Source organism: Garra rufa, chromosome 12 (assembly GCF_049309525.1).
Source record: "Garra rufa chromosome 12, GarRuf1.0, whole genome shotgun sequence".
Taxonomy (NCBI): Eukaryota; Metazoa; Chordata; class Actinopteri; order Cypriniformes; family Cyprinidae; genus Garra; species Garra rufa.
The window spans coordinates 2594338-2620265 of record NC_133372.1 but is presented as its reverse complement, the minus strand read 5'-3'; the positions used below and the strand labels follow the sequence as shown (position 1 = coordinate 2620265).

Genomic DNA, 25928 nt, shown 5'->3' with positions numbered 1-25928 from the left:
GCTCTGTGTTTCACGGAAACCTGGCTGAACGCGGCTATACCGGACAGCGCGATTCATCTCCCGGGATATCAGCTGTTCAGAGGAGACCGCGACGCAGAATCGACGGGGAAATCGCGCGGCGGCGGGACGTGCTTTTACATCAATGAGAGGTGGTGTACAGATGTAACAGTGTTAAAGAAAATATGCTGTTCTGATGTTGAAGCGCTTTTCATAAACTGTAAGCCGTTCTATTCGCCGCGAGAGTTTTGCTCGTTCATTCTCGTGAGTGTGTACATTCCACCGCAAGCGCACGTGAGCCTGGCGTTACAGAAACTCGCTGATCACATCACAGAGACAGAACAACAACACCCGGACTCTGTTTTAATCATTCTTGGGGATTTTAATAGAGCAAATCTCTCCCGTGAACTGCCAAAATACAGACAGCACATCACATGTCCGACCAGAGATAGAAATATATTGGACCACTGTTACACCACAATAAGGAATGCATATCACTCTGTCTCACGGGCAGCTTTGGGACTTTCTGATCACTGCCTGGTTCATCTTATACCAACCTACAGGCAAAAACTTAAATCTGCTAAACCTGTAGCAAAGTCTGTAAAGAGATGGACCAACGAAACAGAGCGGGCTTTACAAGCCTGTTTCGAATGTACTGATTGGAGTGTTTTTGAAGCTGCTGCTACTGATCTGGACGAGCTTACAGAGACTGTTACTTCATATATCAGTTTCTGTGAGGATTTATGCATTCCTACCAGGACTCGCTTAACTTACAACAACGACAAACCATGGTTCACTGCAAAACTCAGACAGCTTCGTCATGTCAAAGATGATGCTTACAGGAAAGGGGACAAAGTCTTGTATAAAGAGGCCAAATACACACTGGAAAAGGAGATCAAAGTGGCAAAGAGAAATTATTCCGAAAAGATAAGGAACCAATTTCATTCCAGTGACTCTTCATCAGTGTGGAAAGGTCTAAAACAAATCACCAATTACAAGACATCATCCCCCAGCACTTTGCAGAATCAGCAACTGGCAGACGATCTGAATGAGTTCTATTGTCGGTTTGAAAAGACACCATTTACACCTCCAACATCACCCCTCTCCCCCACTCCTGCAACTCCCATTCAAATCAGTGAAGATGAGGTACGCAAGGTCTTCAAAAAGAACAAAAGAAGAAAGGCACCAGGCCCTGACGGTGTCACACCAGCCTGTCTGAAAACCTGTGCAGATCAGCTGGCACCCATTTTCTCACAGATCTTCAATAGGTCTTTGGAGTTGTGTGAAGTCCCCGCCTCTCTCAAACGTTCTGAAATCATCCCCATTCCAAAGAAACCCAAAATAACAGGACTTAACGACTACAGACCTGTGGCGCTAACATCTGTCGTCATGAAGTCGTTTGAGAAACTGGTTCTGGCTTATCTGAAGGACATCACCGGACCCTTACTGGACCCCCTGCAGTTTGCTTATCGTGCAAACAGGTCTGTAGATGATGCAGTGAACATGAGTCTACATTTCATACTGCAGCATCTGGACAAATCAGGGACTTACGCGAGGATCCTGTTTGTGGACTTCAGTTCAGCCTTCAACACTATCATCCCAAACCTCCTCCTGCCCAAACTAACTCAGCTCTCTGTGCCCACATCAGTCTGTCAGTGGATCAACAGCTTCCTGACAAACAGGCAGCAGCTAGTGAGGCTGGGTAAATTCTCATCCAGCACCCGTACTATCAGCACTGGCGCCCCTCAGGGTTGTGTCCTCTCCCCACTGCTCTTCTCCCTGTATACTAATGACTGTACCTCCAAAGACCCCTCTGTCAAGCTCCTGAAGTTTGCAGACGACACCACACTTATCGGCCTCATTCAGGACGGTGACGAGTCTGCTTACAGACAGGAGGTAAAAGAGCTGGCTGTCTGGTGCAGTCATAACAACCTGGAGCTCAACACGCTCAAAACTGTGGAGATGATCATAGACTTCAGGAAAAACCCCCCTGCTCTCCCCCCACTCACCATCATGAACAGCACTGTAAACACAGTGGAGTCATTCAGGTTCCTTGGAAATACCATCTCTCAGGACCTGAAGTGGGACATTCACATAGACTCCATTGTGAAAAAGGCCCAGCAGAGGCTGTACTTCCTCCGCCAGCTGAGGAAACTCAACCTGCCACAGGAACTGCTGAAACAGTTTTACTCTGCCATCATTGAATCCGTCCTCTGCACTTCAATTACCATCTGGTTCAGCTCAGCTACAAATTCTGATCTCAGAAGACTACGTCGGATAGTCCGGACTGCTGAGCGAATCATTGGTACAACCCTCCCTACCCTTCAAGATCTGTACTTATCCAGAGTACGAAAAAGGGCTGCCAAAATTACTCTGGACCCCTCACATCCAGCACACTCACTTTTTGAACTGTTACCATCCGGTCGGCGCTACAGAGCACTGAGCACTAGAACGACCAGACACCGAAACAGTTTCTTTCCTCAGGCAATCCATCTCATGAACACTTGATCGTGGAACATACAACACTATACATTCTTTATTCATTTTTCCGTTATTTATTTAAAGCACATACTTACTCCATTCAAATGTCTTTGCTATTTTTGCACATTGTCTGTCTTGTATACCTCTATATTGTTCTTTTTATAATATGTATCGTCTTGTCACTGTCTTTCTGTAGCACTGTGGAGCTCTGTCACAAAAACAAATTCCTAGTATGTGCAAACATACCTGGCAATAAAGCTCATTCTGATTCTGATTCTGATTCTGATGAACAAAAAAAATATACTATGGAACACAACAGAAACATCAACTGTTTGGTTGCACACATTCTTCAAAATATCTTTAATGCTCTATAATTTGGTCTGTTTTTGTTCGTCAGCTCAAATACAGTGTCTATTCTGGCAAAGGTTCAGCATTAGTAATCAAATCAGCTTCTCAGAATTAGAAAATGCCACGAGCTACACATTTATATATCTTGTAATGTGTCGCCCTCTTGTGGACAACTGAAGAAATACTTCGGTGAAATGCTGTTTTGTATTAAATATACTTTTTTTTGCTGTCTGTTTAGAATGTGAACGCAAACCCAAGACCCACGGCTCAAGATCTGGCCGGGTTTTGGGATCTTCTTCAGCTGTCAATAGAAGACATCAGCCTCAAGTTTGACGAGCTTTATCATCTCAAATCAAACGACTGGAAGCTGGAAGGAGAGTCGTCTGAGAAACAGGTACAAACTCAACTAATGAAACATCAGCAGGAATAGAAATAAAAGCAATAGATACCAAGTGGATATTAAATATTCAGTTGCATACTGTAAATATGGTTATTTGTCAAATTTTCTTTCAGTTTCCAAATATGTGACCCTGGAGCACAAAACTAGTCTTAAATAGCATGGGTGTATTTGTGGCAATAGCCAACGATACATTGTATAGGTCAATTTATCGATTTTTCTTTTATGCCAGAAATCATTAGGTTATTAATTAAAGATCATGTTTCATGAAGATATTTTGTAAATTTCCTGCCGTAAATATATCACAACTTCATTTTTGATTAGTAATATGCATTGCTAAAAATTAATTTAAACAACTTTAAAGGCAATTTTCTTGATATTTAGAAAAAAAAATTTTTTTTGCACCCTCAGATTCCAGATTTTCAAATAGTTGTATCTCAGCCAAATATTGTCCTATCCTAACAAACCACACATCAATGGAAAGCTTATTTATTCATGATGTATAAAACACTGAACCTTTTTATATACACATTTATATACTATTATAGTATTTGTTATTATTTTGAAATTAGCTTTTAATTTTATATTTTTAGTTTTATTTTAATTTAAGTTTCACTGTTTTTTATGCTTTTGTCATTTTTTATGTTATTATGTTTTAATTTAATTTTTTCTTATTTTTTATTTAGCTTTAATCTACACTATCAGTCAAAAATTTGGAATAATAAAGATATTTCAATACATATATATTGAAGAAAGTCTCTTCTGCTTTCAAAGGCATTTATTTGACTAAAAATACAGTATAAACTATAATATTGTGAATGATTAGTATTAGGATTATTATTATATTGTACTATATTGTAAAATGCAATTAATCCTGTCATCCAAATCTGAATTTCAAATTGTTATAGTATTTGTTAATATTTTGAAATTAGCTTTTGTTTTTATTTTTTTAGTTTCAGTATTTTTTTCTGTGTTTGTCATTTTTATTCATTTATTTTTTCTTATATATTTTTTTCTATTTAGCTTTTATATTACACTATCACTCAAACGTTTGGAATAATAAAAATATTTCACATTTTTTATATATATATTTTTAAGGAAGTCTCTTCTACTTTCCAAGGCATTTATTCGACTAAAAACACAGTAAAAACTGTAATATTGTGAAATATTATTATTTAAAAGAATGGTTTTCTATTGTAATATATTGTAAAATGTAATTTAGTCCTGTGATGCAAATCAGAATTTTCTGAATCATTTTCTGCCTAATTGTTGCTTAATCAATTATTAATAATAGTTCTTTTGATTATTTATTTTGAAAATAGTTTTTGCTGCTTAATATTTTTGTAGAAATTATGATAAATTTTTTCCAAGATTCTTTGATAAAAAAAGAAAGTTAAAAAGAAGAACATTTGTTTGAAATAGAAATCTTTTGTAACATTATAAATGTCATTATTGTCTGTTTTGGTAAATCTAATGCATCCTTGCTAAAAGTATTTTTTTTTTTTTATCTTACTGGTCATTTTACTTCTTTCATTTCAGAAAAAATATCTTTCATGAAGTTATTTTGTAAATTTCCTACCATAAATATATCAGAATTTAATTTTTGATTAGTAATATGCATTGCTAAGAACTTAATTGGAACAACTTCCTTAGTATTTAGATTTTTTTTGCACCCTCAGGTTCCAGATTGTGAAATATTATTATTATTATTATTATTATTATTATTATTATTATTTAAAAATAATGTTTTTTATTGTGCTATATTGTAAAATGTAATTTATTTCTGTGATCCAAAATTGATTATGAATCAATTTTGAAAACAGTTTTGCTGCTTAATATAACTTACTATAGATTATTTTCTGATTCTCTGATGAAAACAAAGTTTGAAAGAACAGCATTTATTTTAAAATAGAAATCTTTTGTAAAATTATAAATGTCTTTACTGTCAAATTTGGAAAAAAAATAATAATGCATGCTTGCTGAATAAAAGTATTTATTTTTTTTTTTTTAATTAAATCCTACTGATAATTTTAGTACCTATTGTATTTCAGTTAGTTGTCAAGTTTAAGTTTAAGTTTTGAATCTTTAATTTTATTTCAAAAGCTTTATTTTAAAGTCTCAAAAAATGATTGCAAATAGATTTAGTTTCAGAGAACAATAACAACACTGACTCCAAAACGTAAATGCATTAAGAGTGTGTTTCTTATGGTTTTTGTTTCTCCAACTCTGATCTTTCCGGTTGTGTGACGTTCAGGAGAACCAGAAACAGGCTCCTCCGGTGCCCAAGAAGCCCGGGAAGAGTAAACCCACCCTGGGCCGAGAGAAGAGCAACGACACGGTGGACAAACAGAGGCAGGAGGCTCGCAAGCGGCTCATGGCGGCCAAGAGAGCTCAGTCCGTCAAACAGAACTCGGCCACCGAGAGCGCCGACAGCATCGAGATCTACGTGCCCGAGGCCCAGACGCGGCTCTGAGGAGACGGACCAGATGCACAGGAAACAAGCTCAAGGGCTCCGGCGTCACACGATACGAAAAGCTGCTTTTGTCTTTTGACGGCGACGTTTAATAAACAGAGGTGAGAGAGGGAAGTGGAAACGACGCAGTGCGAACAGAACACTCTTTTTGGGACTGCCAAGGAAAACCTCACGACGAATCTTATTAGTTGCAATTAATAATATTATTATGATAATTAATATGGGACTGCTATTGATAATGATTACTGTCCTAAATTCTATCAGATTGTTTTAAATGTTCTAATATTTTGAATAAGAACTCCTCTAATGTAGAAACACACACACACGTCTGTCGCTCACCACTCGCGTCTTTCCCCGCTGAAATCCACGTCTTCCTGTTACACACTTCGGTTTCTGTTTATCTTCCTCTCTTCCTTCGCCAGACATGCTCCTCATCTTTTGTTAACAGTTTGATGGAAGCACTAGAAACGTTTTTCCCCAGCTGTCGTGTGTTTCAGGTCAGGCAGGTGGCGCTCTTCCATTTTTTTCTTGTTTTGATGTTTACAAGTCATCAACACTGCTAAAAATTTCTTGTTTCCTGCCAAAATATCTAAAAAAAAAAAATCAAGAAGGATTTTCTAGATGAGTAAAAATAATTCTCTTGTTTTCAGAAGAAGAAAAAAACAAGTCAAAATTAAGTGCATTTTTGCTTGAAATAAGCTAAATAATCTGCCAATGGGGTAAGAAAAATAATCCTGTTTTCTGTTTGAAATAAGATTTTTTTGCTTACCTCATTGGCAGATTATTTAGCTTGTTCTAAGCAAAGTCTCACTTAATTTTGACTTGTTTTTCTGAAAGCAAGAAAATAATTTTTACTTGGCTAGAAATTTGTAGATATTTTGGCAGGAAACAAGCATTTTTTGCAGTGAAGCTGTCGTACCTCTGTCTCCGTCTCAGGTCCTGAAGTCTCACGGTTGTGGAGCTGTCATGAGTCTAAACAGGTTTTCAATCCCAATAGTCTTTGTTATTTCTGTTTTGCTTTAAGGAAAACAACCTAACCTGATGTTTTATTGAATGAAGTGCCTGTGGATCATTATTGTGGGTAACTTTACGACCCTTGTAGCAATATAAAAGATTATAATATCACGATTTAATCAGCACACTGCAAAAAATGCTTATTTTACTTAGATTTTTTGTGTTGTTTCCAACCAAAATATTTAAAAATTCTTAAATCAAGAAGGAAAAATTGCTGTCTTGTTTTCAGAAAAAAACAAGTCAAAATAAGGTGAGTTTTGCATAGAACAAGCTAAATAATCTGCCAATGCCAATCTTATTTCAAACAGAAAACAAGATTTTTTTTTTTTTTTTGAAAACAAGACAATAATTTTTACTTGTCTAGAAAATCCTTTTTGTTTTATTAATTTTTTAGATATTTTGGTTGAAAACCAGACAACAAATATAAGTAAGAAAAGCATTTTTGCAGTACACTCCCTAAAACACGTAGTGTAGATGGTGTGATAAAACTAAATATGATTCTTTACTCCATTTTATCATTCAGTTTATCTTTCAGACTGCACAAATCTGTACTTGTCTGCTCCGTTTTTTCTGCTGTTTTTCTCCAGTTAGTTTAAATATGTGACCCTGGACCCCAAAACCAGTCATAATTGTATTTTTAATCTTAAAGCTGAACAAAAAAGCTTTCCATTGATGTATGGTTTGTTATTATAGGACAATATTTGGTTGAGATACAACTATTTGAAAATGTTGAATCTGAGTGTGCAAAAAAAATGTAAATATTGAGAAAATTGCCTTTTAAAGTTGTCCAAATGAAGTTCTTAGCAATGCATATGACTAATCAAAAAAAGTTTTGATATATTTATGGTAGACAATGTACAAAATATCTCCATGGAGCATGATCTTTACTTAATATCCTAATGGTTTTAGGCATAAAAGTAAAATTGATCATTTTGACCCATACGATGTGTTTTTGCCTATTGCTACAAATAAACCTGTGCTACTTAAGACTGGTTTTGTGATCAAGGGTCACATATAGTGTCAAATATGACAGATTTGACTAGATAACGACTTTTCTATAACTGCTGATCAGGGATTTTATAAACACTTTGGCACAAAATGCCAGTAAAGACTTTCACTTTCACAGACTTTTCACAAACTAAATTTACAATACAGTCCATATATTTGATGTCCGAACTAAAATGTGACTTGATTTAGACTTTGAACTGTTAGGAAAAAGGCTGAAAACATCTTAATGCATTTTTTATGAAAGAAGGTGTTTTTAAAGTATTTGAATTAGCTGCAAATGAAGAAATCTTACCTATATATTCTAATATTAATGCGGTTTTATTAATTTCATCCCTTATATACTTAATCTGACTTCTAATTTTGTCCAGCACAAATATACAGCATGTTTCATAACTCTGTACACACGCTACTTTTAAAACGTTTGGGGTTGGTTAACGTTTAGGTTTTTAAATCTCTTTTGCTTACCAAGGCTGCATTTATTGGATCAAAAATACAGTAAAATTGTGAAATATTATTATATTTCAAAATAACTAGTTTCTACGTGAATATATGTTAAAATTGAATTAATTCCAGGGAGTCAAAACTGAATTTTCAGCATCATTACTCAAGTCTTCAGTGTCACATGACCCTTCAGAAATCATTCTAATAGGCTGATTTGCTGCTCAAAAAACATTTCTGAGTACTATCAGTGTTGAAAACAGTTGAGCTGACGAATATTTTTGGGGAAACCGTGATGCATTTTATTTTTTAGGATTCTTTGATGAATAGAACATTCAAAAGAACAGCATTTATGAGAACTACACTCTTAAAAATAAAGGTGCTTCACGATGCCATAGAACCTTTTTTTTTTTTTTTGTCTAAATGGTTCCATAAAGATCCTTTAACATCTGAAGAACTGTTCTGTTTCACAAAAGGTTTTTTTGTGGTGAAAGGTTTTTCAGATTATAAAAAGGTAAGAAAGAGGTTCTTTAAAGAACCTTTGACTGATTGGTTCTTTGTGGAACCCAAAATTATTCTTCTATAGCATTGCTGTGAAAAACCTTTTAAAGCACATTTATTTTTAAGAGCGTAGTAACATGACAAATGCTTTCACTGTCACTTTGGATCAATGTAATGCAACCTTGTTGAATAAAAGTATTAATTTCTTTTAAAAAAAAATCTTACTGATCCCAAACTTTTAACATTATTCATTATTTTTCATCACATGCATTGTCCTGAACTCACAAACTGTTGAAGTTTTGCATTCAGTGACAAATGTCCGCCAGATCGGCCCAAACTGTTGTGCCACTAACGGCTCAGTGATTGGCTGCTATTGTTTGTCGTCCGACCGCTGATGGTGTGAATTGCCTTTCTTCAGTTTTCAGCCTCTCCCAGTCGTTGGCTCCATTTGGTGTCGTTTAGGTCGTTGACGCCTGCTCAGTGTCTGACAGTCCTCTTATATTCAGCCCTTCGAACGTCTGACAGCCACAGATAAACCCAGAATGATGGATCGGAGGATTTGAATACTCATATCCTGTATTTAGTTAACTCAAGGCTTAGATTAAATGAACCACTAACACACATCACTCCTCTCCTGTGGAAAATCTGATTTATTGCTACTGGTACGTTTGTAGCAATAGCCAAAAATACACTGTATAGGTCAAAATGATCAAATTGCATTAGGATATTAGGTAAAGATCATGATATTTTGTAAAATTCCTACCATAAATATATAAAAGCTTAATTTTTAATTAGTAATGTGCATTGCTAAGAACATTTGGACAACATTAAAAGTGATTTTCCTCAATAATTTGATTTTATTTGCACCCTCAGATTGCTATTTTTTTCTGAGTACTATCAGTGTTGAAAACAGTTGAGCTGATGAATATTTTTGTGGAAACCATGATGCATTTTGTTTTTTAGGATTCTTTGATGAACAGAAAGTTCAAAAGAACGGCATTTATGAGAACTAGTAACATTATTAATGTTTTTACTGTCACTTTTAAACAATTTAATGCAACCTTGTTGAATAAAAGTATTAATTTCCTTTAAAAAAAATCTTACTGATCCCAAACTTTTTAAAGATCATGTTCCAAGATATTTAGTAAATTTCCTACCATAAATATAGAAAAACGGAATTTTTGATTAATAGTATACATTCATTTGGACAACTTTTAAAGGTGATTTTCTCAATAATTGGATTTTTTTTTTTTTTTTTTTTTGCACCCTCAGATTGCCATTTTTTAAATAGTTATATTATTAAGATTTATTAAATCTCATTTTTTTTTAAAAAATTTAAATCTTTTTTTAAATCTCTCATTTTTTAAATCTCTGCCAAATAATGTCCTAACAAACCATACATTAACGGAAAGCTTATTTAATTTAATTTGTTTTAAATTGACCAGTATGGCTGTTTTTTGTGATTCAGGGTCACATTTAATAATGTTTTACCAGCTTTTGGTACTGTTTCTCCAATGAAATCAGCAGAGATCAGCACAAAAATTCTAAAAAAGGAATTTAAAAAATAATTTGTATAAATTCTATACTTTATGGTGTTTACACATCATAATAGTTATTTTATACTACCTTTAATTTATTTTAAAGTAATTTAATTTATTATTATTTATTTTTAAACAATTAAATGACAATAATTTTGTAGTGAATAAATAAATAAAACTGCATTAGAGTAATAAGTGAATATGAAAACTATGGGACTTAAAGTAAACATCCAGATTTGTTATAGTAATAGATAGTAATAGATGTGAGTTTTGAATCATTTCACGGTGATCAGAAGTCGCCATCAGCATTATCCGCATTTTCTTACTTGGATGTTTGTCTTGTCTCTGGCCAAAATATCTAAAAATTCTTAAATCAAGAAGGATTTTCTAGACAAGTAAAAAAAACTGTCTTGTTTGAAGAAAAATACAAAATAATCTGCCAATGGGGTAAGCAAATAAATCTTATTTTAAACAGAAAACAAGATTATTTTTCTTACCCCATTGGCAGATTATTTTGCTTGTTTCAAGCAAAAATGCACTTAATTATGACTTGGGTTTTTTTCTGAAAACAAAACAATCATTTTTACTCATCTAGAAAATCCTTTTTGATTTAAGAATTTTTAGATATTTTTGCTGGAAACAAGACAAAAAAATCTAAGTAAGAAATATTATTATTATTATTATTATTATTATTTATTTTTTTGTTTTGTTTTTTTGCACTGTGTAATTACACAACAGCAGTTCTGTTCAGGGATTCAGGTTTTTTGCTTGTATTTTATGTGTCAAAGGCAAACAGATGCTCCTGCAGGCCGAATGTTTTAAGCACACGGAATACACTGACAAATCAACCAACACCAATGTTTGCCAAAAAGCAAAAACTCTCATTTGTCTGATTTTTGTGACTATTTACTCTATATATACCAGGTTTATGGCAAGCCGTTTTAGCCTAAAATATACAAACATTACTCATCGGAATTGCATTTTTACTAGTAACAATTCCAATTAGAGAGCTGTACAAATACATTTTTACTAGTCATATGTCTCCATTGACATTCATTTTTAATTACAGAGCTCTACAATTGAATTATATTCTTACTAGTAAAAACTGAATTAGAGAGCTCTTTAATTGGAATTGTTGCTAGTAAAAATTCTGTTGTAGAGCTCTACAATTAAAAATGAATGGAAGTCAATGGAGACATAAGACTAGTAAAATTAATTTGTAGATCTGTCTAATTGGAATCGTTACTAGGAATAATTGACTTAGAGTATGGCAAGTTAGCCTAAAATATACTAAGCATTACTCATAGCATTTTTACTAGTAACAATTATAATGAGAGAGCTCTCCAATTCAATTCTTACTAGTAACAATTACAATTAGAGATCTATCTAAATCAAATTTTACTTGTAAGAGCTGAATTAGAGAGCTCTTTAATTCAATTACAGAGATTTTTTCTTTGTGTTTTTTTGCTAGTAAAAATTGAATTGTAGAGCTCTGTAATTAAAAATGAATGCAAGTCAATGGAGACATATGACTAGTAAAAAATCATTTGTAGAGCTCTCTAATTAGAATTGTTACTAGTAAAAATGCAATCACAACGAGTAACGCATATTATATTTTAGGCTAAAACGGCTTGCCATACAGGTTATGATCATTTATAAGTCTTTTTCAATGACAGCATCATTGAATGAGTTGAATGTGTTTATATTGTCCACCTGATGACCTGAGTTTTCACTGTCTAGTATTTCAGTGTTGTGAAATTGATTTTCACACGATTCATTTCCCGATCATGTTTGTGGGCTTCCCTGAGGACTCTCATAGAAGATCTCCTCAGCACACCTGGATCTAAACCGGAGATGCATTTCGGAGAAACTCTCATTTGCAACACAGGGATTTGTGTTCTGCGCCTCTCTGTTCATGCTGCTTGGATACTAGATAAACTCTTTTATACAGCGGTTAAGTGACTGAGCAGCGGTGTGACACAACGGCGGTCGGGTTACGACCCACGAACCCTCGCTTATCCGGGGCGAGACTCTCTCTCTTTCTTCAGCTGTTTTACTAGTTTTTTGGGGAGTCGTCAAATAATAAATCATCTAAATGCAAGAGTTTGTAGCAACAAGAATTAAGATTATTATTGTTATTATTATAAAGATTGATAATCAATATTTTATGAAACAAGCACATATTTTACTGACTAGGATTTGTTCAATATGTCTAATGCTATATGAAGTTTAGGCTGTGTATGTCAGGGTCTTTTGTTTAGTAAGAAATACAGTAAATCTGAGTTAAGTTCAAATGTGTTTCTGACTCTTTATTGGTTTTTTGGGGTCAGGATGTCAAACTCACTCGGTGGATAGGAAAAGCTGCTGCAGAAGTGAAATATGAGCAGCTCTTTTCTGAGTTTAGAGGAGTTGTTGTTCTCTGGGACTGTGAACGGCACATTCCTGCATATGAAAGAGTGAGATTTGCCACAGGCATTGAGAAAATACATCACAAATCTGTATGCAAACAAACACTGAACCATTTCCTGAAAAACTGCATTTATGAAAAGGCACTTTTCATCTGATGGGCCTTAATGTTTAGACACTGCTGGCAAAGTTATTTGGAGTTGAGAGTCATTTGTTGTTTAGAAACATAATGTCTTGTCATGGTCTGTATGACATGAATATATTAACTTTTGAAATATATACAGGTCATACTGGTTCAGACTCAAACAAACACAGAAATTCATTTATAATGAACATTTCCTCTAAGCAGGCCATATTTGTATACTAAGTAGGGAACATATTATTTATATTGGATAGAAAGATTATTATTAAATATGAATATAAATGCTACATTAAAATCAAATATTCTCCTACAGTTAACATAATACCCAAAATGACAGGAAGAAAAAAAATTAACTAATTACATAAAATAAATATAATTTAATAAAATAATTGTAAATTACATAGATGAATTACTATTTAGTACTAATGTTTTATAGAGAATTATATAGCTGGAGTTTTTAAGTTGAAAATATTTTTTTATATTAAAAAATATATGAAAATGCATATTTAAACTATCTAAATATATATGTGTTATATTTTAATAATTATTAAATGATGGTAAATATACAGTACATACATGCACAAATTATATGTTAAAATGGTAATATGTGTACATATTGCCTAATGCAAAGAGCATTGGATATTGCAATATGTGAGAAGAAATATAAAATAATAAATAAACAAATAATTGACAATTATATAGCTGATCAAAAAGTATATATATATATATTAATAATTATAAAAGTAAATTACAATGAAATACATGCATGCAGGATATATTAAAATGGTAATGGCATCAGATATTACAGTATGTAAGATAATGCAATGCCAAATAGATTTACAAACAAAAAAATTTTATAAACAATTTATTTGTTAAAATACCACATGTGCAACTTACATAGAAATAATATTGCTGATCAAAAAGTAAAAAAATATATATATTTATATTAAAAATATTTTGTATTTTTTATGAAAATACCTATTTTATTTATATTATGAAAATGTATTTTAATAATTATAAAATGACAGAATACATAGAAATTCATATAAAATATTTAATAAATACAAATCTAAAAAATGAATAAAATAATTCTAAATTACATTATAGATTAATTAGATACATTTGGTACTAATATTTTATAGATAATTATACAGCTGATCAAAATGTAAAAAAAACTGATATTAACTTTATATATATATATATATATATATATATATATATATATATATATATATAATATGCTTATTTTATTTATATTATGAAAATAAATCTTAATAATATAAAATATATCTTATTAACTATAAAATGTAAATATACAAAAAATGCATGCACAAATAATACATTTAATTGGTAATAATAATAAATAATATGTGTATTTATCAAGTGCCTAATGCAACAGAAATTAATGCAATGCAAAATAAGCAAAAAAAACTATAATAATTTATTTGTTAAAAACACATGTTCAGCATACATAGAAATTCATAAAATATATCTTATTAATATAAAATGTAAATGTACAATAAAATGCATGCACAAATAATACATTAAATTGGTAATAATAATAAATGTGTATATATCAAGTTCCTAATGCAACAGAAATTAATGCAATGCAAAATAAGCAAAAAAAAACTGTTAATAATTGATTTGTTAAAAACACATGTGTAACATACATAGAAATTCATATTAAATGAATAAATAAATAAAAAGAAAGTTTAAAGGAGTAGTTCACTTTCAGAACAAAAATGTAAAGATACTATACTCACCCCCTTGTCATCCAAGATGTTCATGTCTTTCTTTCTTCAGTGGTAAGGAAATCATGTTTTTTGAGGAAAACATTTCAGGATTTCTCTCCATATAATGGACTTCTATGGTGCCCCTGAGTTTGAACTTCCAAAATTCAGCTTCAAATGGCTCTAAACAATCCCAGCCGAGGAGAGAAGGGTCTTATCTAGCAAAATGATGAGTTGTTTTCTAAAAAAAAAAAAAAAAAAAAAAAAAAAGGACAATTTATATACTTTTTCCCCGGCTTCCATCGTTTAGAGTTCTTTGATGCAGCATTTTGGAAGTTCAAGAAGTCCATTATATGGAGGGAAATCCTGAAATGTTTTCTCAAAAAACATAATTTCTTTACGACTGAAGAAAGAAAGACATGAACATCTTGGATGAGAAGGGGATGAGTACATTATCTGTACATTTTGGTTCTAAAAGTGAACTACTCCTTTAAATGTGATTCGAATTTGAAAACGTAACTCTAGTGTGGTAAATTACATCACTTATTTGACTGAAAGAAGTTTCCGAACATGATTCCAAATCTAAAATGCAGCTCTTAAAATAAACTCTCACAAGTGTTTGAATTGTGAATTTTGAATGAAAGAGTGATGACACACAGATGTGGGGCCCTTATTGGCCCCTGGAGTGTGGAGGAGGGACTAGGAGCCTGTCATTGAGGGACGGACAGAGGGAGAAAGAGAGAGAGAGAGTTTGCTGGAGCAGCAGAGCTGCAGGTAAACGGATGTTTGTCAACAAGACTATTTCCCTCATGGCACACTAACTGACTAAATGAGAGGATTCATTGATTGCTGGAGCTTCTCTGATCTGACTCCGCGCAGCTGCCTGTGTCTGTGTGACTGAGTGAAGAAGAACACACTCTCCGTTTGACGAGGACCCGCGTTCGCACACCAGCAACTTCCAACATTTCGTGCATTTCTTTTTCCCAGCATCCAGGATGAAGCCCAACAAAAGAGGTGAGAATCGTTAACAGATGCGGGATGGTGTGCGTGACTCGTGAACGCGGTGTGATTTGTGCTTCCACACGCTGTCCATCTGCACGTCTTGTGAGCGTGGCGTGATTTCAGTCTGAACGCGTGAAACGCAGATGTGCTTTTGATTCTGGCCTTTCATAAAGCAGCTGATCCACACGTTTTTTGCGTTCACGCTCATTTTCGAAGCGAATCTTTGCAGCTTTAGTGACTTCCAGGCGTTTGTTACATTGTATCATTGTGTTCTGATGACGTCAGCGCGCGTTTGTTTGTTTGGCGATTCGCTTTTTTTCGCGCGTCTGCGGCCGCGTTTGTTTATTCGCGTCTGCAAACAGACTTTTCTTTGATTCCGTTTGTATCCAGTATAAAATGGTAAGGGTTTTCACAAAATGAGAATGTTATATGTAAGTAAATGACGGTGAAGATGCAGAGGTTACTCAATCATTTGTTAGTACGTGGCCCTCGTGTTTGTTTGGAACTACAGATTTACTTTTTAAGCGTTTCAGTCAACATTCAATAGGTAAGGAAGGGGGAAATGAGGTCGTTGATGAGGAGTTCATTCAGACATTTAGTTGCACTGATTTTATGTTGGATAATCCAAAAAATCGCTAATATTTAATTCTACTCTAAGTAGTTTTACATTTGTCAGCTTTTCAGTTTATGAAATGACCAACAACACAGCTCTATTTTGGATTATTCATCCACCACCTCGAGAAACACATTTTTATTTGTCAAACACACTTAAGACAATTGCATACTGCTACGAATGATATGTGAAACAGGGATACAGTTGCAGACTGGAGCATGAATGTCCAGAGGACACACACTTACACACACAATCTGCTTTGTTAAAGCGGGTCTCAGGAACTCCCACATTTTTAGCTGCTCTTTAAGGCTTCAGGTTTCAGCAGGAGAAAGAAACTCTGAACTGCTGAAGTGTGTCTGATTCACGCGTCTCTCTGAAACTCTTTAGCTATTACACAGAAATGAGTGTGTGCTTTTCCTGTGAGTGCTCTGACTCCAGTTTCTGCCAGAAATGCAGTATTTAGGCCAGTACTTTAATAAAATAGTGGAAACCTGGTATTATCACTGTCAAAAAATTTAATTGTACTAATGTAGATGTAACCCTGAAGTAGCACGAGAATATTTGTAGAAATAGGCAAAAAAACATTGTATGGGTTCCAATTATCAGTTTTTATATTATGCCAAAAATCATTAGGATAAGATGTTTTGTAAGTTTCCTACTGTAAATGTATCAAAGCTTAAAGTTTGATTAGTATTATGCATTGCTAAAAATGTAATTTGGACCACTTTAAAGGCGATTTTCTTAATATTTAGGTTTTTATTTATTTTAATTTTTTTCCCACTCTCAGATTCCAGACTTCCAAGATTATCTCTGCCAAATATTATTATATCCTAACAAACCATGCATCAATGGAAAGCTTATTTATTCAGCTTAATCAGCAAAAAAATGGACCCTTATGACTAGTTTTACCAGTAACAAAACCAGTATTTTTTAAGAAAGAAATAAGTCTTCCATTGATGTATGATTTGTTAGGAAAGGACAATATTTGGCCGAGATACGACTATATGAAAATTTGGAATCTGAGGGTGCAAATCTAAATAGTGAGAAAATCGCCTTTAGAGTTGTCCAAATGAAGTTCTTAGCAATTGAATATTACTAATCCAAAATTAAGTTGATATATTTATGGTCGGAAATGTACAAAATATTTTCATGAGAATCTTAATATTTTTGGCATAAACGATAAATTGGTCATTTTGACCCCTACAGTGCTACAAATATACCCGCGCTACTTATGACTGGTTTTGTGGTCCACATATAGAGTTAAACTATTTTTTTTTTTGCAATTAATTAACAGGTTTTTTTGTTGTGTTTTGCAAATGTAGTAGTTAAAGTGCTTGTTTAGATTTTATTGGCCTTGTCTAAACAGACCTTGACTTTTGTTTTGGGTTTAAGGGCCTTGAAATGATGCACTTCTCAACTAAAAAAAAAAAAAAAAAAGGTTATGCAGTTTGTTTAAGTGCTAATAAATAGGATTCAGATGCAAGCATGTGATCAAATATTCAAAGTTAAATGTTTAAAAAGGATATGCATATACAGTGATGATTGCGGTCACATTTTGTTAATGGCCGTATTCGCAAACCAGCGCATGAATTATACTGTCTGCTCTATCTGGTGATAATGATTATTTTAATGATAATGTTCATTGTAAATGTAAAACACTCGTTTGGACCACCTGTAAAGCTCAATAGAGCACTAGATAAGCTTCATTTCCCTCTGGTTTGTGAGCGTCAGGACGGGGGTGAAGAGACACTGTCATGGCGAAGGTGTGAATGGAGGAGCAGTTCAGAGTCAATAGGGTTTTGATGTGTAAATGGAGTGCAGTCAAGCAGATTTATCTGTGGGACACTTTTAAATGACCAGGGCAATTTGGTCATAAGATAAGAACTTATTTGCCATTTCAATTGCATTGATTGCAGGATGCAGTATTGCATGCGGTACTGCACATTTTGCCAAATGTAGGTTCCTCTGGTTGTCATGCATGCCAAAAATGTGCATACTTTGCGTAGTGTACACATTTGTGGCATTTCTGGTATTTAAGGGCATTGTAAACTTTTTGCGACCTAACCTAAATCACTTTCGTTCCTCTGTCATGTATGCTGTTTTGAGACTAATGGTTTTGTTTTCTTCATCTCAGTTTTTGACGAGGACCAGAACGGAGACACTGAGTTTTCTGCCATGTCGGACAGCGACCCGTGTGAGGACGATGGTTACCCTCTTAACCTGTCCACCAGCGGCAGAAGAAGCGGGTCTTCTGCCAAACGCCGCCGCCGTGGAAACCTCCCCAAAGAATCGGTTCAGGTTCTGAGGGACTGGCTGTACGAGCATCGCTTCAACGCTTATCCGTCAGAGCAGGAGAAACTGAGCCTGTCTGGACAGACGCATCTGTCTGTGTCACAGGTGAGACATAACTGGATCATTTCATCTAAACTGCTGGATGCAGTATTCCATGCAATTACCGTAAAACTAGAGCTTTAAAGCATGCAAGTAAATGCATTTAGACATATGTCTGAGAAATGTTCTTTACTTGCATTCATGTTTCCAAACAAGTATTATATTTTCCATGCAGGTACAATGAAACTGAAGTTTTCCAGCTCAAATGCAAAATTACCGTGTCACATTATCATAAATGCAATAATATATAGACTTCAGTTTTATTGTAATTGCATGGAAATTATTGTAATGTTTGAAACATGGAGGCAAGAGTTTTAAGATTTTAGTCAATTAGATTAAAATATGCATTTTGACCTTTAAAAGGAGAGTTTCACAGTAATTGCATGGAATATTTTCACTGGACTGAAACTTGAAAGCGAGTAAAGGATTTTTTTTTTTTTTTTTTTTTCGAAATGTAGGTCTAAAGTTTACTTTTATGATACTTTTACATCCAAATTTCTAAAGTGATTGGTTTAGAAACTAAAAGTTTGGATGTAAAAGTATTGTAAATTTTAAACTTTAGAACTGAATTGTGAACAATGTACTTTACTTGCTTTCAAGTTTCAATCCAGTACAATATTGTCCATGCACTACCGTGAAACTTTCATTTTCAGCTCAAAGTGCAAACTTAGTTTTCAAGCTCAAAAGCAGGTCACTTTATCATGAGACTTGAATTAGAAAATTGTCCTTTAATTGCCTTCATCTCAAATTAACATTTTCCATGTAATGACAGTGAAAGTGAAGCATTTAAGCTCAAAAGAAGGCAAAATTACCATAAGTATCGTAAATGTAGTTTTATATAGACTTAAATTTAAAGGTTGTTTTTTTTTTTTTGGTACTTGCTTTCAGTTTCATTGTAATTGCATGGCCATTATTGTACTGGTTTAAAACATAAACTCCAGCTCTAAAGCCAAAATTTGATTTTTTTTTTTTTCTTATGTAGACTTAAATTTGAAAATCGTCTCTTTTTTTGGTCTCCATGTTTTTTCAATCCTGTGTGACAGTTTTCCACGCTATTACAATGAAACTAAAACTTTTAGAAATTTGGATCTAAAAGTATCATAAATGTGAACTTTAGACCTACATTTTGAAAAATGTCCTTTACTTGCTTTCAGGTTTTAGTCCAGTGCAATATTTTCCATGCAATTACTGTGAAACTCTCCTTTTAAAGCTCAAAATGCATATTTTAATCTTATTGACTTAAATTTTTAAAACTCTTGCCTCCATGTTGTTTCAAACCCATATAACAGTTTTGTGCAATTACAAGGAAGTTGAAGTTTTCAGTCTCAAAAGAAGGCCAAATGATCGTAAAAGTATTCTAAATTTAAACTCATTAACACTTTTACTTGCTTTCATGTTTAAAATGTTTTTTTTCTTCCATGGCAGTGAAGCTGAAGCTTTTAAGCTCAAAAGAGGGCAAAATGATCATAAATATCACAAACTTATTTACATTTATTCAGAATATAACTCTCAAGCCTGTAAATTTGGTTATGAATGTCAGTTATCCTTTTTATGCCCAAGTGAGCATGTTTTTGCCAGATTAAGCTACAAAGTGGACCAGAGTCAAAAGTCTTGCTAATCAAGTTCTGTTTAAGCAATGTTCTCTTTCTAGGATTTTCTTTTTTGTATCTTTTATCCACCCTTCAGTTTTACATTTGGCTGAAATCTTCAAAGACTGAGACTTTCCCACACAGTCTGCGCTGTGTTTTGTCCTTGACCGAGAGCTGCGGTGTTGTCAGAGCGCAGGAATGCGGGCGGCGAGGCCTGTGCTGCATATTTCCTCTGGTCTCCATTAGAGCCAGCTGTCTGTCTGACACAGCATGCAGTTCACTGCCGCGCAAACAGGGGGCACAACTTTAGGATTCAAAAAATGCATGTTTTGTTTGTTCTTTTTGATCTTTTACCAAGAAATATTAAGGACAGCATCACCAATACAATGCCTCCTTTAAATCTTTTTTGTGTGATTTTTGGAGGATAAAATGTGACCACAAAACCGGTGTTAAGTATCACGGGTATATTTGTAGCAATAGCCAAAAATACATTGAATGGATAAAAATTGATTTTTCTTTTATGCCAAAAATCATTAGAAAAGATCATGTTCCATGAAGATATTTTCTAAATTTCCTACAGTAAATCAAAACTTAATTTTTGATTAGTAATATGCATCGCTAAGAACTTCATTTGGACAGCTTTAAAGGTGAATTTCTATATATTAGATTTTTTTTTTTTTTTTTTTTTTTTTTTGCACCCTCAGGTTTTTGAGTTTCAAATAGTTGTATCTATTATTGTCCTATCCTAACAAATAATACATGCATCAATTAAAAGCTTAGTTATTAAGCTTTCAAGCAAGTTATAAATCTCAATTAAAAAATGGTTTTGTGGTCCTGGGTCACAAATAGGTATAGTAATTTAATGTTAAATTAATGGCACTAAACATGTCTAAATAAATTTTTTTTTAACTGTGACTTATCAGTGGCTGGAGTTTAACATTTGTATCAAACACTATATAAGGCCTACTAGCATATAATTATATTGCTTGGCGTTCGATAATTCTTTTTTCTTTCTGTTCTTCTGGTAGTCTGAACATTTCAAGTGGGAATCGCAGCTGTGGAAAAATCTCTTTAAACTCTTAAATGGTCATGGAAAAGAAATGACAGTTTCTATAGTCTGTTTCTAGTTAGTTTCAATCCATTTATTTGCTAAACTTACTTATACCGAAGTTTGAAAAGTTTGTGATGATACAAGCAATCAAGTAGTTTAGATTTTCTATCTAGCAAGTATCTCGCTACACAAGTATACTGTATGTATATGGATAATAGGGGTGTAACGATACACATATTTGTATTGAACCGTTCAGTACAAGGTTTTCGGTTCGGTATGCATTACAAACCAAGCAATTAGTTGGACCAATCCTATTACATTTGGAAACTGTCTTACCCCAAAGAAAAACACACTTCTCCAGTGGGGTTGTGATGGTGAGGCAGAGTTTTCCCTCTTTTCCTCACTTTTAAATGGCTTGTAAATGCCTGTGTGTCGAATTAGCTGCAATTTAGCATCAATTGATTGAATTGACAACATCAAAACCGTTGTATCAAACCAAACCAAAGAGACGGACGCACACTCTATGAAAGCTATCGAAATCTATTGAGTGCCCCCACGCGCATGCATCATGGTACGTTTGTATAAGCATGTCCACAAGTGACGCAGTAGAGAGAAAAATGTGGAATAAAGTAATTCTTTTTGTTTTCTTTGAGCCAAAAAGTGCTCTCGTGATGTCACGTGGACTACTTTGTTGGTCATCTTGGTACTTTTTTTAGTGTTCTATTTTACTTTTATTGGAAAGCACTTTGGTTCACCTTGAGTGTTGTAAAGGGTTGTATAAATAAATGTCGATTGACTGATTGAACTAACCCTTTAAGTTACTTAAACTGAAATCTTCATTCTTGTTTGTAGATCTGTAACTGGTTCATAAACGCCCGCCGAAGGCTCCTGCCAGACCTGCTCAGGAAAGATGGCAAAGACCCCACTCAGTTTACAATGTCACGACGCACCAGCAAACCAGACAGATCCGCCTCCCCAGAATGCCCTGCCTCTTCGACCCGCACCTCTGTCATTTGCCCCGCCCCCACATTGGATTTGAGGCTGTTGGGAAACACTGCGACGGCAATTTTGGCTGGTGCCGGTTGCTTGCCATCGTCAGGAAACCAAGACGGAGGTGTTCAGGCTCTGATGCAGCTGGACACGCGAGGTCTGCTAAGACGGGAAGGCCTGACTGGAGACCATTACATGACAACCATCCCGCTTACTTCTACCTCGGTCTCAACTCTGGGAGCGGTGAGCCCGACTGGGGTCCTGTTCAACACGCCTCCACCGACCCCACCGGAGCTTTGCCCTCAAGATTTCAGCGATCTGAAGCTTCTGGTGGACGCGGCCCTGCAGCGAGCGGCAGAGCAAGAAGTCAGCCAGCAGAAAGAACAAATGAAGCAACTGCAAACAAATGAAAGTTCAAGAGTGCTCGTCACGAATGCCGATTTGAAGACTCCTTCAAAAGATGAATCCAATCCTGCAACGAGCTTGATGGAGAACGCAGTATTACCAGTATCAGTTCCCGTCATGAGCCACGCTTTTTCAGGCCTTCCCGTTGATCTAAGCACGGCTGGTGTCTCCGATCTGGAATCTGGAAGCTTTGGGTCTTCTGGGATGTGGAGTGTTCGACAACCCGCTCCATCTGTGAATGTGGTATCTCACTCATGGGTTTCACAGTACACACATAACACGGTCACGGAAGCGGTTAACTAAAAACTCAAGTAAGAACAAACTCACTTTAGACTCCATTTGTTTGCTTATTCTTGTCGGAAGACTCTGGAGCAGATGTAAACCTTCCTCCCCAAATCGTTGTCATGGATACCGTGCGGATGTTGCTTGGTACCCGAAGAGCCTCTGATATTCAGTACAGGGGATTCAGGAGTAAAGTGTCTCTACACCGCGATGTATTTTTAAGACCTTTTAAAAACATTTTAAACCAAAACCTTTTACCTTTTTTTTTAACTACATGAAGTTTATGGGCATGCATAAATAAGAAATAATCCAGCATTTCAGATTCTGGGATCTTCGAGAACAGGTGGAGGTCCTTTCAGGCGTAAATATTACCGTGTGCAAACACCAGCAAACTCAAAACCTGTGCAAAACTCAGGTTTGCAGCCAAGAGATTTTCATTTAAACATTTGTAATTTAAGTGGCCTTGCGTTGTTTTGGTAAAGAAGCTCCATGTATAGTTGCTCTTGCCTGTTTGCATCACTAGGGATAGACGTTTAGGTTTCATATAGCATGCTTCACTTATTTGTGAATGCAAAGACAAGCATGCAACGTTTAAATATCAGCATTTAGCAACCAAATGTGCTCTGATTTTGCCTGAAAGCCACTGCTGATGAAGCCTCTACTTCTACAATCTCAGATTTGAAAGTCTTTTCAGTGTGATCTCTGTCATTTTTCCTGCACTTTATAGTCTACAATTTCACCTCCTCGTCATCATGTCAGGACCGTCTATCCAGTCTCAGAATAGCGTTCTTTCGTGTGGCATGACGTGTGTCTGTGCAGCAACGGCTCGTCAGGAAATCGATCGTACTGCAGAGATCATCCCTCACGCCTCGTGTCTGTCTGAGATGCGGGAGGGAGGTCGTCTCAAAGACGGAGACAGCATTGATTTTCTTCTGTTATCGTGTAACGCGATCCTAGGGCTGTAGCTTTATTTTTGCTGAAATGATTGTTGTTCTGACAGTATTGTTGGGTGAAGTAGATGATCTTCACTAATAAATGTGTTTTACATATCTCAGTGTAGAGGACCACATCATGCAAATGTGAGCCTGACAGTGTTTGTAGAGGCTAAAGGAATTTCATGCATTTCCAAGATGAATTTAAAGTCTGAAGTGCTTCTTTCTTGCTCTTGATCTGTGAATGTATCTTGAGAACTAACAATTATTTAGAAACACAGAAAATGCTTTCCAGTGATTTCTTGAGCAGTCTTTCTATTTTTGGACACTAGAGGATCTAGATGCATTATGATTTTATGCTTGTAGTTTCCATGAAACTGAGAACATGTACATATAGTCAGATAGTAGTCTTTATAGTAATGAGTTTAACCTTTTAGTAATTACTTATGATGCGGTTCACGTTATTTCAATTTATTCTCACAAACGTGCCATAATTCTGATTAGTTTGTGTCATGCTGGGTAAATTCTCTTTAAGGTCAGAGGTCATGTTCTGTAGTACTGTTTCTTCTCATTGTTTTTCAGTGCGTCTCAGGTTTGTTTTGTAGTTTTAATTTCTTCTCTGACATCAAAAAGGGAGTTTTTAAATAAATTCTATAAGGTGCATCTTTTTCTTTCTTTTTTTTAAGCCGTGTTCGAGCTGTCATATTGTAGCATCATGAACTGTATTACAGATTTAATTAACTAACACTTCAAAACCACTGTGATCATTCGGTTAGTTACTGGAACAGTGATGGGTACTGGAAGTAAACCTATATTTTTTCATATAATACTCTATTTTTTCACCGCCTCAGAAAGACCGAAACTAATATTCCTGGAACTGTATTATGATGTCCTTATTGCAAAAAGGGTGTTCTTGATGACAATGTGAAACATGTAAATATCATTCAGGTTTTTGTCTGGCATAGACCTGCTTTTAATGTGTATGTGTGTGTGTGTGTATATACATCAAATATGCGTAGCTCTCTCCTGTACGACCAAATACGTGGATCATGTGTATGTATAACTGAGGACAGTAAAACTGGCATTTGTGCCTTACCTGCTTCCTTAGAAAACCTTTGGACTAGTCTGTGCAATATCTGCCTTAAGATTTTATTTGATGTCCTTTTTTACAAGCGTTTCAGAGAAATAAAGCTTCGTTTTTCATATATTTGTAGTAATGTTGTGGAGTAATGGTTTTATTTGACAGATTTTCACCCATTAGGAGCAATGTTGCAGAAAAGAGTACTGTTGATTTCAGCATGCACAGAAATGATTTTGAGAGTTCGCTGTAGTTTGAGACATCTTTATTTCAGTATAAAATGTGTCACGTTCATTTGATGGATGACTTCATGTCTGAGAGCTGCCGCATGTAAATACATGTTTCATAAGCCAGATGTTCACAGGGTTTGATGAGTAAATACAAGTTGCAGTACCACCGAAAAATCGCCATATCCCAAAGTCAGCGTCAAAGAGTTATCAAAAGAATGTGCAGCTTGAAAAATAGAGATTTTTTTACTTCCATTAATTTCTTTATAATGTCTTCAAAGTGTTTAAAAATACCCATAATGTTTTTGATATCTAATAATATCGCTCAGTGAGAGGAAGATACTGAAAAGGTTTATGGCATTTCCAATGTAATGGTTTCCTTTCTGAGTTGCACACATTTAGAGAGCCGCAGCTCTAAGAGTACATTGCTTTAACCTACTCTAACCTACTGTAGTCCCCCATAAAACACACAATAGACATTGCACAGATTGTTAGCGATGTAATTGGTCATCAAATGCATGTAGAGGAAAAAACACTTCTTTTATCGATTAAATATTTATGCTATGAAATGCTGGTGTTTTCTGATCGTCTACATGTCGTCTTTGTCTTTGGCTCCGTGTTTGAGAATCCGGGTGAACTCGCCGTAGTTGAAGTTGCCCTTTTTGTCAATGGGAGCCTCTCTGAAGAGCTCGTCCACCTCTTCATCTGTGAAACGATCTCCCATGGTGGTCAGCAGCTCTCGCAGGTGGTCTTCATGAATGGAACCTATGCAGATGAGAATAAAGAATACATCTAGAGCAGTTTGTTTCATGATGTAGATCAAGCAGCTCTGAGATGTGAACTACTACTGAATATTGAGGCAATTTGCTGGTGTTTTAGTTTGCTTCTTCATATT

The 25928-nt window shown here is 34.8% G+C and overlaps 2 protein-coding genes across 3 annotated transcripts in view; both read left to right on the top strand.

Moving 5' to 3' along the window:
- Positions 1-5819, top strand: part of LOC141346473 (disks large-associated protein 4-like) — a 45940-nt gene extending 40121 nt beyond the window's left edge. For both annotated transcript variants that reach the window (XM_073851336.1, XM_073851337.1), the window contains 2 exons: positions 3065-3220; positions 5478-5819. In XM_073851336.1, coding sequence (XP_073707437.1) covers positions 3065-3220; positions 5478-5696 — 375 coding nt within the window. In that variant the 3' untranslated portion in view covers positions 5697-5819. The remainder of the gene's footprint in view (positions 1-3064; positions 3221-5477) is intronic.
- A 9391-nt stretch (positions 5820-15210) lies between these two features.
- Positions 15211-24933, top strand: tgif2 (TGFB-induced factor homeobox 2). Its single transcript, XM_073851787.1, has 3 exons — positions 15211-15487; positions 18223-18485; positions 21972-24933. Exons 1-3 carry the CDS (start codon positions 15469-15471, stop codon positions 22815-22817), a joined length of 1128 nt encoding a protein of 375 aa, XP_073707888.1. The 5' UTR covers positions 15211-15468; the 3' UTR covers positions 22818-24933.
- Positions 24934-25928: the final 995 nt, after the last annotated feature.

Excerpts from the sequence above, each read along its gene's own strand:
- tgif2 (XM_073851787.1), top strand. Across the intron at positions 18,486-21,971 it reads CGCATCTGTCTGTGTCACAG|ATCTGTAACTGGTTCATAAA; the intron begins GTGAGACATAAC and ends TCTTGTTTGTAG.